The sequence below is a fragment of the Phalacrocorax carbo genome, chromosome 4 (assembly GCF_963921805.1).
Source record: "Phalacrocorax carbo chromosome 4, bPhaCar2.1, whole genome shotgun sequence".
Classification (NCBI taxonomy): domain Eukaryota; kingdom Metazoa; phylum Chordata; class Aves; order Suliformes; family Phalacrocoracidae; genus Phalacrocorax; species Phalacrocorax carbo.
The window spans coordinates 7,367,071-7,384,416 of NC_087516.1; the positions used below are offsets into that span (position 1 = coordinate 7,367,071).

General features: G+C 44.2%; 1 protein-coding gene across 4 annotated transcripts in view; it reads left to right on the plus strand.

Moving 5' to 3' along the window:
* FGFRL1 (fibroblast growth factor receptor like 1) overlaps nt 1–17,346 on the plus strand; it is a 179,121-nt gene that overhangs the window by 71,867 nt on the left and 89,908 nt on the right. For all 4 annotated transcript variants that reach the window (XM_064448927.1, XM_064448929.1, XM_064448931.1 and 1 more), the window contains exon 3: nt 16,245–16,517. In XM_064448927.1, the coding sequence (XP_064304997.1) occupies nt 16,245–16,517 (273 nt within the window). The remainder of the gene's footprint in view (nt 1–16,244; nt 16,518–17,346) is intronic.

Sequence of the window (17,346 nt, forward strand, 5' to 3'; positions counted from 1 at the left end):
TCTCCTGGGAAACTTTAACAAAAGCATCCAGAAAAATAAAGAAATCCGTCCAACTCTTGTGACCTGGATTTTCTGGTGAAGGTTCTGCTGTGATACCAGATGTTGGTTATGTCTTCAGAAAAAGTTTGAGAGCGCCCTGCTTCCAAAGCTAAATAAGTAACCTGCTGTCCGAGTGCCCTTTTTGTACCTATCCCTGTCTGTCTAATCTTAAGGCTGGTCTTTAGATTGCTGTCCTAAGGAGATTAGAGCCATGTGGAGACATTTTTTGAGGGTTGACCCATTTCCATCCCTTCCAATAGCTTCTGATCCTATCAGCCAGTTTCAGATGTATCAGAGAATGAGCAATGTAAGAGACAGTAAGTTCTTACAAACTTTGTGAAAATGGGAAGCCGTTTAGATGGGAGTGATTGTAATAGTGCTGCCTCCCACTACCACCATGCTTGAGGTAGGGGCCATTGCATGGTTCCAGCCTTTTCTAAATGTTAGAGGAAGATGAAAGCACCAGCAAGAAACCAACAAATAAATAAATAAATGTGTCAGCAGGTTCTTGCCCCTTAATAGGTGCTGAGAAATCCACATGAAGAATACAGGGCCAGTGGAAACTAAGCATTGTTAGTCTTGCTGCATTTTTGGTAACTGCAAAACCACCTCCAGCTGGTAGTCCCCAGCAGCGGGAGCGAGAGAGAGACTATGTAAATTGAATAGATGGCCTGTCATTGCAAACTTCTGCATCCCCAGAGTGGAATCGTACAGGTGTCAATGGGAGACAGCAGAAAGATGTGAATTGCTGATGGTATTGCACCTCCTTCTGTGCATGAGGTGCACAGGGAGTCTTCCCTTACCAAGGCCGAACCAAGTACCTTAGTCTCACTGTGCATTAGCCATAAAAACAGGAGGGCCCAAACAATACAGAACTAAGATTGTCTTTTGTGGCTTTTCGTGCAGACTTAGCTGCATTTGAATGGCGTAGCACTTCAGCAGAGACCACAGGTGTACTTTTTTCCTGCAAGGAGTTAATTTTTGACCTCGGCAGTCACAGTTAAAAGCAGAGCTCCTTGCTCTGACTTTCCCTCGCTTGTTTCAGCAGGACCAAAATCTGTGGGGCCTTTCTCAATATTTCCCTCCTCACCCAATATTGCCGAAAATGAGCCTGAGGCGTTGACAGACAGCAGCACACTCAGTGTGTAGGAATCCAACATAAACAGACTTGCCGGTTGTGTACTTGGACATGTTAAACGGGGTCCCTGCTTTGATCTTCCCTGCACTATCCTAAAGCTCAGCAAGCAAAGGCCAAGTAAACAGACCTTTGATTTCAGGGCTGTTTGGAGCAGAGGACTTGTAAAACTCTTATCAATGGCAGAGCTGAGCTACTGAAGTCCCTCATGGACTTGAGGTGCTGCAAGAGGAGCAGTGTGGTTTTATGGATCCTAACATCCCTCTCTCTTCCCCCTTCCCATAATGACAAACATCTGGGGATATGAGCCAGCTTCCTGTTGATTGTAGCATACCAATTTCTCTAGGAGAGACACCTGTTTATAATCTCCTCTATGGTGAATGGAGCATAAGCTATATTAGATCCTACAGCTATTGGATCCCACAGCCAGTGTAGCTTTTTGTTAATGGGTGTCGTAAAGATGCTTAAATAAATCACATGGGACACATCCGTGGGAAACGCTCACGTTACTAATCCTGCATGTTCAACACCCTTGGGTCAAACCCCAAAAAACCAATACTCTTGTTTAAATAGCATGAATGTTACAACAAATTGGATTTTATCTATTTGCTTCCTGTTTTTAGAGCATCTAGCGATTCCCCACAATCACAAACGTCACAAATTTCTTTTCATGTTCAAATAAACAGGAGACTCTCCTTCAGAGTTATGCCCTCAGAAAAGAGACAATAAGGAACAAGCATCTAATATCACAAGATTTAAAAAACGAAATTGTGAATGCTGGCAAATTCCCCTCAATGGATGAAACACAGGAGGTAGATGGGGGCCTGCTTGCTTTTCATTTAATATTTTTCTTTATCTTTTGGTGGGTTACATGAAGGAGACTTTGGCTTCCGTTATAGCCACTGTAGAAAAGTGATATAAGAATGAGATCTTGCCAAATTATTTTATTTTTATAAGTGCTATCAGTTTTCCATTGTTTTCAAAACTAAAAACCGCTGTGCTTAGCAATAATGGAGCCAAGGCTGTTGCTGGTGGGCCAGAGCCGTGGTCCCTACTGTGGGGCCATTTCAGCCCAAAGTTTGACTGAGCTCAGGACCAAAAGTTGGAGCATTTTGCTCAGCCCTACCAATGATTATTGCTTCTTAGCAAGATAAATACCAAATGACAAATTCATTGGACAACCACTCCATGCCAACGCTGCTCCTGCTGTACTTATAGAATATAGGTAAAGTGGAGATCGTTGGCTGGGTCTGAGCCCCTGCCAGTAAATTGTGAGCCTAAGTGCATCTCATTTCTCTTGTCTTTTGCCCTCTCACTTTTACAGCATGGCCTTAAATGATGACCTTTCTTATGCTGCATTTTCTGACTCAGTCACCAACTAAGCCTTTACTGTATGTAAAACAATGCCCTGGTTCTCCCTTCAGAAATGAATTTTGTCTTTTGTTAAACAGTCAAATCCACTATTAGATAAAAAATGTTTTTAACGGCCCTTTATTTGTTGGTATTTGATGGCAGTTCTTTGATCCCTGAAGGGGTGAGTAGCGCGATATCTAGTAAATTGATTTTACACATTTCCATCTTTTATCAATGAGTCTTCCAATGGGGTTTCACTGTAATCAGATTGGAGATTACCACGGCGCAGCCGTTGGGAAGGGATTGGAATTTACATGCAATAAAGATTAGGGGATTAGTGACTGATTAGGAAAGTGCTGATTTATCCAGCCACAGGTACAGCAAGGGGTCTTGTGTATCTACTTTTTTCTGACCTTGGTTTATTGACCTCTTGACTCCTCACTTAGAAACGCCAGAGTGCAGCACAGAAATTATTTCTGATTCGGCTTCTCTAAAGAGCAAGTTCAAGTTATTGCAACAGTAAAAACTCTTACTTTTGTGAACAGCGAAGCTCAGAAATCTTTATGTGAGTGGACACTTTGCTCTGATGTACATCGACCAGGACAGGCTGAGCAGACAGACTGTGGCAACACTTTAATCTGCAGTCAGGAATTCCTGCTGACAGCTGATGCGATGTGCGTGTGTTGGTACACGCACACACGCGATGGGGGATAAAGCAGCAATGTAACCACGGGGCGAGACAATATTTCTCCATGCACAGCTTTTCCTCGATAGCGCTTATGCTCTCCAGGTTTCTCCCCCTGCACACACTTGCAGGAGGGTAGCTGGGACTGTACATTACCAGACCGTGAGGTAATAGGAGTGCACATTAATTGATATTGCAGTGTAGCTCTATCTACCTGATGGATATGATGTTACGTACCAGTTCACAGCCTGCCAGTGGAATGACGTCATTTGAAATTACAGAGCAATCGATGTCAGCAAAACTCCTGTATGCTCTGTAGCTGCTGAAGTTTGGGCAGCTCAGATAAAGCAGCTGCACTGGCAGTTGCAGGCAGTGCTAATAATGGGGTGGGAGTTTTCTTGTGTATCAGATAATAATTAGCAGCATCTGTCTACTCGTGCAGATTTTTGGAGATAAAAGGCAGGCAATATGGGATCTTCAGCAAAGGAGAAATATTTCCAAATCCTTAGGATAGTTTGGGGAATTTAAATGGATTTATATTTTAAATATTTATTTTTAGGGTTTTGATTTATGCAGAATATATCCTCTGTTAGGTTCTGTTTCGGTAATACCATTCATCGTGAGACATGCCACACTGGTGTGCAATAGAGGCATAGGAAAAATACCTTCCTCCAGATGAAGAGAAGCAGCTTTTGAGCGGCAAGGGGTGCAGCAGAGCTTCAGACATACCAGATGAAATGCACTGATTTCATCTGGTCTTAGAAGCTGAACAGTCTCAGGACTGTCCAGAAAAGCACCTGGCAATCCTAGGCACAAACCATGGCGGTGCGATCAGATATATAGTAAGCCTAACAGATGAAGTCTTTACTATCTCCTGCTAAAAAAGCTAACGAAGGCCACTTCAGAGTGCACTAACCCTGTTGTCGTGAGCAAGCCAGCACATAGAAAAGGAGAAGCAGAGTAAGTGGATCTGTTTGAAGTGTCCCGGTTGCAGGAAGGCTGCAGTAATCTGGACTAGCCTCTGTCCAAGGCACTAGCTGAGCCCTCAGACTGTGCCAATGGTAACTTGAATTTTCATAGCCAGAAGGCCACTTGCACATGGACTTGTGCAGGTATCATCATGTATTTTAACACTGTCCTGTGGCACTGGACCAGGGTCAATCCATTTGAAGAAAATATTACTGCTTTCCTTTGGGTGCGGCCTGGAGCTGAGGCTGTGTCCTATATGAGATGTGACAATATAATATTCTGCAGAAATTAAGACTTCATGCATTAAGAAGTCCTGGCTCCTGCCAATACTATTTAATATATGTGCTATTACATCAGGTAGCCTGTGCTTCAGTGTCTGGGGAGCAGGAACTAGGTGTGAATGCTATCAAAATTCAGTGATAGTTCCCCTGCTTCCACATGTGGGAGACCTGGCATCTCTTGAGTTTAAATGTAAGTTCCTGGGGAGGAACAACCCCACGTACCAGCACAGGCTGGGGGCTGAACTACTACAAAGCGACCCTGTTGAGAAGGCCCTGGCAGTGCTGGGGGGCAGCGAGGTGACCCTGAGCCAGCACCGGGCCCTTGGGGCCAAGAAGGCCAACGGTGTCCTGGGGTGCATGGAAAGGAGCGTGGCCAGCAGGTCAAGGGAGGTTATCCTGCCCCTCTGCTCTGCCCCAGTGAGGCCACACCTGCTGTGCTGCGTCCAGTTCTGGGCCCCCCAGTTTAAGGACAGGGAACTGCTCGAGCAAGTCCAGCGGAGAGCTACGAAAATGATCAGGGGACTGGAGCATCTCCCTTAGGAGGAAAGGCTGAGAGACTTGGGTTTGTTCAGCCTGGAGAAGAGAAGACTGAGGGGGGATCTTATCAATGTTTATAAATATCTAAAGGGTGGGTGCCAGGAGAATGGGGCCAGGCTCTTCCCAGTGGTGCCCAACGACAGGCCAAGGGGCAACGGGCACAAGCTGGAACACGGGAAGTTCCACCTGAACATGAGGACAAACCCCTTCCCTGTGCGGGTGCCAGAGCAGGGGCACAGGCTGCCCAGAGAGGCTGTGGGGTCCCTTCCCTGGAGACATTCACCCCCCGCCTGGACGCGGCCCTGTGCCCCTGCTCTGGGGGTGCCTGCTCCAGCAGGGGATGGGACAGGGTGAGCTCCAGAGGGCCCTTCCAACCCCTGCCACTCTGGGATTCTGTGATTCTGTAACCTTGCGAATACTTTCTTTTTAAATGCTCTTAAGTATTTTCCCCTCCTGGAAGAGATGTACAGGTGTGCCTAAGTTAGCTTGCAGAATGGCACAACAGGAACAAATCTTTAAAGAGAAATATTTGGTGCTGAGGAGGTGATGTTCACACTACAGGCATTTTGGGAGTTTTTTCTGGATTAGCTCCAGTCTGGTAATGTAGATTGAGCGCTCGTTAATGGAAATCCAAGAGCACAGCTTCTGCTTTTGTTTTACCAGGGACCCAGCTAGCAATTGCTGGCTGTGTCTGCATTAGCAGCTGGTGGGGATTGGTAAATTGGATCTGTAAAGCAAAGCATTTGGTGCTGAGGACCTGACATTCCCGTTTCAGAGGGGTGTTTCACTTCAGAATAGCCCTAATCTGGTCCTATGAATGAAACGCCCATCTGAACTGGAGCACCCCTTGCAGCATAATTTCATATAAAAGCAATGAATTAATGTACACAAAAACTGTTTCATGATGTGAAACAAAGTATAGTTGGTCGGCATGATCAAAATATTAACTTTAAAGCATACCCCCAGTCCAAACTGATGTAGGCACATGTAAGGTAGACCCTTATGATGACAGTTTAATTTGGAGACACCTGGATAGAGCACTTCCATCACACCTACCATAACTGGAGGTTTAGGTAGGGCAACAGTGAGTGGTTTCAGGCAGAATTTTAAAATGCTGCTGCCTTAGGAGGTGGAAAGTCAGCTCCGGTTTGCATTTTTCTTTTGGAGCAAGATAAGTTTGGGGGTTTTTTTTAATTTTTCTTCTCGAGGAAGACAAGGGGTTTTTTTATATATATGCATATTTGCCTTTGTGTTTTTAAAATTTATCTTAATTTACCCCGTTCCAAATCAAAACTGTTGTCATATTTTAGTGATACAGCAACCCATTAAAAAAATATTACCATTGCTTAATCAATGTACTTTTAAAATCCTGACTTTTTTTTTGTTTGTGTTTCCTTTTAAGTTGCCAAAATTATAATGCAAAAGATTTCCTAAAGAGAAAATGGAACATTGAAAGAGAAAACTGGACAAAGTCTTGGTTCTTGACAAAAATTTCAGGTTTTGGTAGAAAAACATTACTGCAAAACACTTCATACCAAGTCTGCTCTGCAGCCGTTCAGCTGGCAGTGCTTTCTCTTTTAGAGAAGCCTCTGAAAATATCTTCAGTTCTTAAATACCACAATGTTTATCTCTTTGTGGTCACCAACAAACAGTTGTTACCGCGTTTTTGTGGTGACCAAACTTAGAAGCCCCCAGTGACGAGGGCAGAGCACAGAGAGGGCTGAGAGCAGCCTTGCCATGTAGGGCACTGCCACTGATTTCCCAACAGCGAAAGGCTTATGGATATTTTGGCAGTGTCTCCTGTTTGAGAGTGAGTGTTTCAGATTTTTTTTTTCTGAGCCCTTGAAGCCCTAATCACACCTTTTCCATCTTGGGTATTGGGAAAAGCTGGTAGAAACCAGCATTGGATGGAAGAGCATAAAGTCTTCTCCAATTTCATCCCTTAGGGAGAAATTTGTTAAAAAAGATTTTAAAGAATATTTTGAGGGAAACCAAATTCTTTGATACAAATGAAAAAGGGCCCTGTGTCGGTGTATGGCCAAAGGCTCGCTGCTGTGGACTAGCATGAAGGCAAACCAACTATTTAAAGATCTTTGCTCACATCGCTCCCGAATATGGCACGGAGTCAACCATCGTGGTTTCTGTTTCCCTGCAGACATAAACAATGACACTTACAATTTCCTGCTTGTGCAGCTCTCACACAAGCGTCTGTCTATAAGGGAAATGGCTAATTACTTATTAAACCTTGTACTGTGCCTAGGTTGGGTTAAATATTGACTACGAAAGTTCAAGGCGAATCCATGTCACCAAACATGAACTTGGGCATCCCATTTTCTAGGAGCTGTTCAAATAAAATGGTTAGTTGACAGGATACTGCATGTATACAGGGGGACAAAGAAGGGGATGGAAATCGGAGCAGATTGGCTCAGAAGTAAATGCCTGCTTTGAAGCCTTGGGTTTTGGAACATGATTGCAACTGGTGGCTTGAAGGGGAGTTTTGTTACAAAATAAGTGAATCAAACTGAAATTTGCAGAGTGTCTGGTTTGTTTTGCTGAAAGTTTTGGAGATGGTGGGCGATTTTGCTGGGAAATCCACTGGGCTCGTGAAGTGGGATCTGCATGGTTGTGAAGTAGTTGGAAGGGCAGAATACAACAGCATTCATGTTAAAATTGGGGTAGATTAACCCCAGAAGCTGATTCAGGGCTGCCTGAACTCCCAGAGATTATGGGAAGCAAACAGATGCCTTATGTTGGCAGGAATGGTCCTTGGGTGACTTGTGGTGGAGATGCTGTGGATTTGGGTTAGGTTTGGTGAGAGCAGGTGGGGGCTATGGCACAGGATTCTCGGCTGGGTTCTGGATCCTCCTAACTCCCTCAAGCCAGAGGATTTCTAGCTTTCTTCTGGAATTAGGCAGTCTGTCCTTCTTGGAAACAGGAGACTAAAAAATACCCTTTTAATTTCAGAACCTTGAAAATATGCTTTAATGCCATTTCTTTTGAAAAAGCAAATTAGGAATGCCATTATTCAGATGGGCTTGCCCTCTTGAATGGGAATGAAGAAGGTAGATTTTGTGGCTGTGTGTGCCAACACACCTTTGTTGTCCTTATCTCTTCTCTAAAACAATAGTTTTCTGGTTATCCATTGGACTTCATACCTGAACTGCGCCATCAGTATAATTTTAGCCTTAGAGTAGAAATATTAGTCCTCTCTTCTGGCTCACGCTAAACCCACTGGCAGCACTTAAGAAACAATAAATAATATCTTCTCTTCCACACTAGAAGAGAAACCTTCTAGCATATGAAGTCTGTTTCTTCAAAAGTAATTTGAAGTAATCCTAACTCTCCTCTGCGTTTGCTACCTCAAAACCTAAAGGATAAAGTTACTATTTTTTGCTGCTGAAGAAATACTCAGCAACGCTTGAAATTGAATGTCACCCATGCACATTTAATTTAATAAGATGGTAATTTAATGTTAAATAAATACCAACTGATTATTGAAAACATATGCTCAAAGGATTTAAAAACCATGTAAGAGATATGTATCTCATCTACTGTTGTTGAACTGCAATAAATCTACACAATAATCAAGTGCCAATTGTTTAACATACAATAACTATTTTATTAAATCTCAGTGAAATGTGGATGCAGGGCACTTAATTAAATGGAACATGTTCCCAAATATTCTATTTTTCTTATTTTTGGAACATCTAGAGTAGAAAATTTACTGGCAGCCTTCACCCAAGGGGCTAGTTATTACTCATGTAAAAATATGGCAAGCACTTCTTGTGCTATCAATAAATATCCATTTCATCAGGAAAGCAGCTCCTACCACTGAGGTAGGGAAGAAAGAGAAAATATGTCACTTTACTTGCTGTAAAATGAATCCACAAAGCTGTTTTCTCCATCATGTCGTTGGGCTCAGCTGTGCAGTCCAAGCCTAGAACTTGCTCCTGCAAACAGTCCACTATTCCCAAAGCTAAGCCTGACCAGTCATCAGGGCTGGTCAGCAAATACTTCTGGTGTTTTTGTGTTCCTCTCTAAGAGTCTTTGTTCTACAGAGATGCCGTTGTTTTTTTCTTTAATCTTTTGATTATTTTTGATAAGCATTGTTTTTGTCTGTGGGCGCCTAAGTTTTCAGGCCAAGAAGGACCCATTAGCTCATCTAATCTGATCTCCTCATGTCACATACCAAAGCGTTTGTCCCAGTTACCCCTACGCTGACCCCTACTTTACTTGGCTAATGCATACCTTTTGGAAACGCAGACTGTTTTGTTCTGAAAATATGAAAAGATATTTGATTCACCAGTCCTTCGAACTGCTTATTCCAATAGTTAGTGCTATACATGGGCAAAGCATTCATCTTTTTATCTCTGTCAAAAAGTATTTTTATCAGCTCTGCTCTCCAAGTAATGGCTTTCCACTGTGCAGAGAGCCAAGAGTTTCTCTCTTTGACGAACGCCTACTCAAGTTAATTGAATCTCTTGCCATCATTGCTTTGTAACCCCTTCCCTCTGGGAATTGTTCTTTGGTAGGTGTTTGACCCACTAGCATCGTGAGGCCTCTAGCAATTGATCCAGCATTACAGCTTGAATACCATCACAAATAATGGTAATAATGATGTGCAGAGGGTGTAAGTGTATAATCCTCCTGTTAGTTTGGCAGAGAGGGTTAAACTGTTGTAGTAAGGGTTAAACTCATACTGTAAGCAGGAGTTGTCCAGCCTGCCTTTCTGGCAATGGATATTCCAAGTTAACCAACTCTGAAAGCAAATTTGAAACATGGCTTTTAGATAGTCCTTGCTAGCCATCCATTTTCATTCTGGAGCATTGGAGAAGTGAAAGATATCAACTTTGGTGTGAACCATCCTTGCACTAAGGACTCCGGAGGATCAGGTTTTACAGTGATGAGTATGCCGAAAGCGAAGCGTTGCCTCAAGTGTTGGTATAAGATATGGTGTTCACTCGGAACGAGTGGTCTGGTTAGCGGGCATTGTCCAACTCCTTCATCTCACTGTCGTAATGAAAGATTTCTCTGCTTTGCTGTATCCTCCTCGCAGGACACACGTTGTGATCCCCCAGTCCCTGATGTTAATTCCTTGCATGTGTTGATGGGGTGTTTGGGTGCTGCATGGCAAATGACTTTGCTAATTTGCTAACACAGCACTTCAAAAGAAATCTTATCTTCATGGCAAGTGAATGTGTTTGGTATTAAATAATAAAATATACATAACCCGTGGGGCTCTTAAAACTTATTTAACTTCTTTATAAACTTTACAATACAGTATGTGGATATTATAAATTACTTTCCATTCCAAGAAACTGTCCGGGCTGGTTGACCTTCCTTGGAATTTCCTCTTTGTAATTATGTTTAATGTGTTAATAAAGTTCACTTTGAACTGTATCATGGCAAATGGTCTCACAGGACATGGGTCAGTGCTGGTGTGTTCATATGTGAAGCTTGAAGTTAGTGTGCAGTGTAGTTGAAGGAATAACAAGGCTAAGTCCAAACAATTGTAGCAGCAGTATTTCCTCCCCAGGTTAGCAGTAAAAGGGGTTCATGGAAAGTTAGGAATGTGGAGTGGGAAATCATTTAGCTTTCACTGCTAGGTGTTACTAAATTATAGCTCTAGGTTCGAGTCACTATCAAAACACCATATATCTAGAGGGTTTTCACACAGAGCTATAAATCATGTTTACTATATGTAAGAATTGAATGAGTGCATGAACTTTGCAATGCAGTCCAGCAAAATATAATTACATGTGTGTGTGTTTTTGACTGTGAGAAATATGGACAGGAAGCTCCAGGCTATTCCACTGTTGTGTCTTAAATACACTTATAGAAATTGTTTTTGCTGCTTCCCGGAAATAGCTATTTGCTAAAGCAAAGAGGCTTTCTTGGGTTTTACATAACTCCTTTTGCCAAGAAGTGGCAGCCACCAGCCCTTCCAAGGCGCTGGGGGGGAGAACTGGAATGCCTGTAAAGCAGTGTCAGCAGCAGAGCAGCAAGTGGGGCTTTTCTGCGGTATAGGGTAGTGGAGAGCAGTGTCGCAGGATATAAATTGAAAATTGCCCAGCTGTTCAGTAAGACAGGTGTAGGATCTGTCTTTTATATAATGGAACAGAATGGAGATTCCAGTTGCTTGTATTCGTAAATGAGGCAAATAAATCTGCACACTTGTCTGCATGTATATGAGCAGAAAAATTTAAAACAAATGAGGTGATCACGGCATTTCCTTGTTATTGTTTGACTGGGCTTATATGATCTTGCACAGAAAACTTGGCATCTGTCTGGGATTGTTGGTTTCTTTCTGGGTGTACTTATATGTATTTGCAGATGGGGAAACTACAAGCAAGAAAATAACTTGGTGGAAAATGTAGGGTCTGGATTGTTTAAATTATATTTTAAGCCTGATTGCACCCTGGCCCTTGGAACCCCAGGCATGATCTCTTCTAGTAACTAAAATGATTTGAATGTTATGGGGCAAAGTTATATTTAGTTTGTATTTGGAGAAAGAATAACAACCAGGCACGGGGGGAGGCAGCTGCATTCTCGTCACTTCTTCCTAAGTCACATCACAGATGTCAAACCCCACCCTTCTCCCTCGGCCGAAATATTAAGAAATGATTCTCTCAAACTGGGGGGTTGAGGACAAGGGGGGGCTGAAGAAAACCTGTCCCCACTGGGTTTGTGTCGAGGTAGGGCTTAATTTATCATAATAGCTGCTTCTGTTTGCACAGGCTGTGAAGTTAGCTGCATCCTCTTCAGCGTGGTGTGGCTTAAAAGGCTGTTTGTCAGCAGTGCCCTGTGGCTGTGGAAAGCTGCCTTTGTGTAATGGAAAACTGCAGGACTGGAAGCAAGAGGTGGTGGTTGTTTTCTCTCCTCATCATTCCCCCCTCCCCTCTTGACTATAAAAAAGTGTAAAAATCTGTGTCACCAATTTTGGTGGAATATCTACCTGGGGCCTTAGTTTAGGCTCCTTCCCCCATATCTCATGGCAAAATACTGTGGGAAGTTATCTCAGTCTCCAGGAGCATCAGAGGTTGCGGATTCTCAGCACTTAAAAAGGCTGATTTTTTAAAAAATCACTGCCTAATGGCGAAGAAATTGAGGGTGGGGGTATGGTGTAGGGACACCTCCCCCAGGACTTATACCCAGGGCCAGAGAGCAGTGCTCTGTCCTGCTCTGTCTTGGAAGGATGCAGTCTGGAGCTTTGGCCCATGGGTGCAGGCACATGGCCATTCACGCCATCCCCCCCATAGTCAGAAACATGGTGTCTATTTGCATTGATAAACTTGTATTGGTAGATACATGAATTCACAGTTTTAACAGTCTGGTTAAACAGAATGATGTCAGGTTTCAAAGCTATCCCTTATGGTGTTGGTATCTAGCTCTTGTGGTGTTGCTCTAATGCCTAACCCACAAACAAGACAAGAGCGACAGGACAGCAAGCAGCTATAGGGTATTGCTCTCAAAATGCATTAGATCATTTCTGCTCGCATACAACACAAAGCCGGAGTCTAGGATGCCTGAGACTGTGACACTGGCTGCCTGAGGAGTAATTACATCTGCTTTTTAGTGCTGCATTAGGGCACAGGTCAGAAGCCGTCAGCGGTAAGGGATGGGAAGTCAGCAGCAGCCAGGGTTTGGTCTGTTTTTACCTCGCTGGCAGCTGTAGGTGAAGAAGCAGGTGCTTTCCTGGGATTTTGCCTCTCTAAGCAGCTGTAGAAATGTATCCAGCCTGCAGGGCTGCGGGCTGTGCCCTGGGCTCTGCTCCCATGCTGCTGCCCTCAGCTGTGAGTGCACGCGTGCCTCAGCCCCACGGGAGGCAGCCGCCAAGGGACACTCCTAAATCAATGACTTGGGAGAGCTGGCAGCTATCGGGCACTCTGTTCTCATGGCCACCCTCCTGGCAGTTCTGCAAAGTGGGGAGCTCCCTTCGGTACCAGTGGTGCACATAAGAAATTGGAGCGCTCAGCATCTTTTTGCTACATCTTTCTGCTCTGTTCATATAGTGGAAGATAGAACTGGCACAGAGAAGCCCTGGAAGTTAAACTCCAGGGAAACCTGAGGGGTTCTGGGCAGCTTAATGTATGGATTCAGAGGGGGAATGCATTTCTATCTGGATAGTGTGGGATTTCCACGGTATGCCATGCGAGGTAGCTCTGTGCCAGCAGCACCCGCTGCACGGGGATGTTGCCGAAGGGCCTTTTTGAAAAACACCCTTCCCCGTCTCCTCTGCCTCCCCTCCAAATACTGACAGCGCAGAGTGGCGAGATGTGCCAAAGTGTATCTTGACTTGAAAAGCATTCATCCGTCACTGTTGCAGTCCCAAGGCAGGGCTGTACAGATATGTGGTGAAATAAGACCCAGTGGATGCCTGTACATTAGAAAGAGAGACAGGGATCCGTGATGATATCAACATTTTATTCTTGCTGTAGCCATCTACAGGAGGTCCAGCTATCATCGGCTTGCCAGGGCCTCTGAAGCCTCTGGCATATGAGAAGGCACTGGTTCTGGAGAGAGAGTACTGCTTGCACAGAAACTTATTAACGCAAAGATGATAGGTAATAAAATGGGAATATTTACAGCACCAAATGAACAGAAGCAAGGTTTTAACATCTAAGTCCTGAGGCTGTATCTCATTGAGAAGTGCTTGCAGCTGAATTGGGCAGAATTCAGAACAGGATAAAGAGTGGGGGAAAATTTGTATTCCTCATCCCAAGAAAGTCACTGGAGGGGCTAATAAAGGGCTGCAGAGGACCGTGCTAGTGTTTTTCTTCCCAGGCAGAAAGGCTTCAAGAAACGCACCCTTTTCTAAATGTCATAAAGGTCTGCGAATAGATCCTGTGACAGCGATCCAACAATTCCTCAGAATGAAAGGTCAATCAAAGGAAAATGGCATTTAGGAGGACCAAGCTTACCGCTGACCCAAACATGTGACAGATCCAGAGGCAACTCTGGTGCCATCAGGAGAGCCGCTTGTGCAGCCTGCCTCAACAAGGCACATGACGTGATTGGGAAACTATCTGATTCCTCCAGGTCTCAAAATTCATCAGGAGTCAACCTGAATGTCGGAAGGAAAGGGATTTTGAAGGAGCTACAGCAGGTTTCCAAGCTGGGAGGAGGGTGCTCTCTCTCCACTGTCCCTGCTTGCCCTGCACCAAACATTTTTCCCCAGCACTAATTATAGATCTGTTTTTGTCATTTGAATATGCATGGAGTAGTATCCTGGCTCACAAGTAGATTGCAATGAAGCTACTCTTAGAGTTTTACTCAGTTTGGTAGGGCTCTAGGTGAGAAAAGACCTCCCCAAGGGCCAACGCAGAATTTCAACAAAGCTATGGACTTGTCTGGATATTTCTGCTCCTTTACGCTGAGACGCTGCACCATGTAGGGATATGGAGCAGAATCTGGGACTGGATCCTCAATGTTGGTTAATTCTGCTTTATCAAAGCCAACGCACACCCTTCTGAGGGGTGGATTTCCTCTTTACAAGATTCGATGCAATTTGTATGAGATCGCAGTCAAAGGATCTTGGGATTATCTCTCCATCCACAGAGATTGTTGGAGATCTCCCAAGGTGGAGAACATTAACAATGTGGTTTGCAGTGCTTAGAAAGACCTGGACAGGCAGGATTTCTCATGGTGTTTTGCCAGTTCCCTTGGAGTCTGGGAAGGCACCATCACCTCTGAGATACTGTCCCACAGGTGTCTGCAGAAGCTGTGCAGGGATGGGTGTTGTCTTTGCCAAGGACTTTTCCAGAATAAGTGCTCTCAAGATCCCCTCTTTGGGTCTTCAGCAGTTCATCAGAATCTGAGTGTGTCTAAGACCCATTGATTTCACCAGTTTCTTAGTTAAACTAATTAATGAGTTTCAAGCTAGTTCGTGACTCTTTTCTCAGCTTAAGCAGCACTTCTGTTCATGAGCAAAGCTGTGAAATTAATGGGTGCGATTCAACATGAGTAACTGCGACAGCAGCTCTGTAGTCATTCATGAACTGGACTGTATGTACTGCCTTAGTCATGCTGGGGAAAATTCAGGCAGACATTGGAATAATAGGAATTAGTCATGAGGAAGTGCAAATATGAGCTCTGTATCTTATCCCATGTGGGTCCAATCCTGCAAAACACTAGGAATAAAGTATGAGGGAAGAGTTCCAAATCCCACAAACATCTTGTGGGTTTTGGGTGCAACTCTGCATCAGCAATCCTTAGCAAAACATTTTGTCCTTATGCAAGAGCAAGACACTTCTTATCACGCCCATTAATAGACTATTCTGGGAAGAGCATTGGTGTTGCAGTTTGTGCGGGGAACTTGTGCAATTAATGAAAAGGCAGATGCAGGAAAAAGACTCTCTGCTTCAAATTTTCAGAGCCTTGAGATGAATTCCGGTTTGAATTCAGCTACGGGACCATTCCCACTGTTGAAGTCTTTATCACTTCTTTTTTTCTGAGTGTTGGCCCATCCAAGTACACCCTGTTATCATGTGGCAAACAGTGTGTTCACTCTGTGGCATTCCAGGAACACTCTGTTTTGCATGAAATTATCACCTTTTACAAAGGACAAATATTTGTCAGTCAGGTCAAACCAGAAGGGTTGCCAAGGCAATTTATAAAATGTCTTTTTTTGGACTATAGGCAATGTTAACATGTCAAGCTATGCTGTATCTTTTGGTGAAGCGCTACCCTATGATTGCTCTACGTCTGACAACTGCAGGCTTATGTGTCTCAGATAAAGCCCATCTGGTGCCTATTAAAGGGAATTACTGTACATACAACATGAAAGGATTATAACATTTGGGGGGGAGGGCAGTGGTTTTGTTTTAAGTACCAGTGCTGTTACTAATTTTGCCTTCAGGATAGGTGTTAAGTTTAAAACAACTACGGTTGCTTTACCAAATACAGCTGAATAGTTTGCGTATTGGACTCCTCCTTGCTATAAGAAAATGAGGCTGCTCTAGAAAAGCAAGAGAGTCTCAGAACCAGGCTTCCCTGGTGGGTTAACATGAGCTGCTGCTGATGGCAAGGCTGCAGCTTCAGGTCTTGCACAAACCAGTATGTCTGTTTTATCCCTCTGCATTTGCCAGCATTTTTAGCCTTGTTGTAAGTGATTTTTGGTAAGCATTTTTCACTGCATCTCTGTATAGCAGTCAACGTAATGCCCTGATTGATGACTGGTCTTTAAATCAGTGCTATAACACTGGCAAAAGCAATAACAGCTCTTCCTCTCTCTGTTCTTTCTTAGGCCCCCCAAGGATTGCTGATAAAGTGATTCACCGTCAGTCCGTGAGGCTAGGAAGGACCATCAAGCTCCTGTGCCCAGTGGAGGGTGACCCCCCTCCTCTTACCATGTGGATGAAGGATGGACGCACTATCCACAGCGGCTGGACGAGGTTCCGAATCCTTCAGCAAGGGCTGAAAATCAAGGAGGTGGAAAGCGAAGATGCAGGAACCTACATTTGCAAAGCCACCAACGGTTTCGGCAGCACCAATGTGAACTACACCCTCATCGTGATTGGTGAGTGGAGCTGGAGAAAAGCCAGGCCTCACCTTCGGGGGGAGAGAATGAGCTGATTTCTGCGTAACTGTCAATGATTGCAGATTTGCCTTGCTAATCATTTACTGACCTCCAGTCTTAACTGGCCCTTTCCAGTGTTTGAGGATTGCCAGAGCTGGCTATGTTGCTGCACATCTTCTGCTGCAGCCGGCTGCAGGCAGATAAGATTACGGAGTGCCAAAGGTTACAAATAAACAGAAATGATGCAATAGTCACTAGGGTCCAGATCACAATGAATTCCACACAGGAAAGGCTGCGCGATAAGGAGAGGTCACACTGATCTTTATGTTTGCTGTTGGAACAGGGTAATTCTCAAAACAAACGTTAAGGCACCCATATAAAAACGCACAGCTGAAAGATCCACGTACTGAGCTTTTGCAAAACATGGTGTATTCCGGAATAATAATATTTAGGTTGAAACAAAGCTCAGAGCTGGCATATGACCCAAGGATGCTCAATTCCTGAGAAATCCCCTTGGTAGAGGCAGGATTAAAAAAGCTTCAGATGCCATCTTCGTGACCACGGGTTCTCTGGCTGTACTTTTGATCGGCCTCAACGGGCTTGCTTGGCCTGGGGATGGGATTTTGAGGTCACCTGCTGGGCTGAGCATCACTGCAGGCCCCCAAAGACACTTCTCTGGGTAATCAGTGATTCCTCTGCTGTGGCTGCCACAGAAATATGCTCGTTGCTCCTTGCCTCTTGGGAGGGAAAGAGCTGGATGAAATTTGGTGTGTTGGAGGATGCTGAGGGAGCAAAGGGGAGGGTTACAAAGCAGGGGGTGAGACCGGGT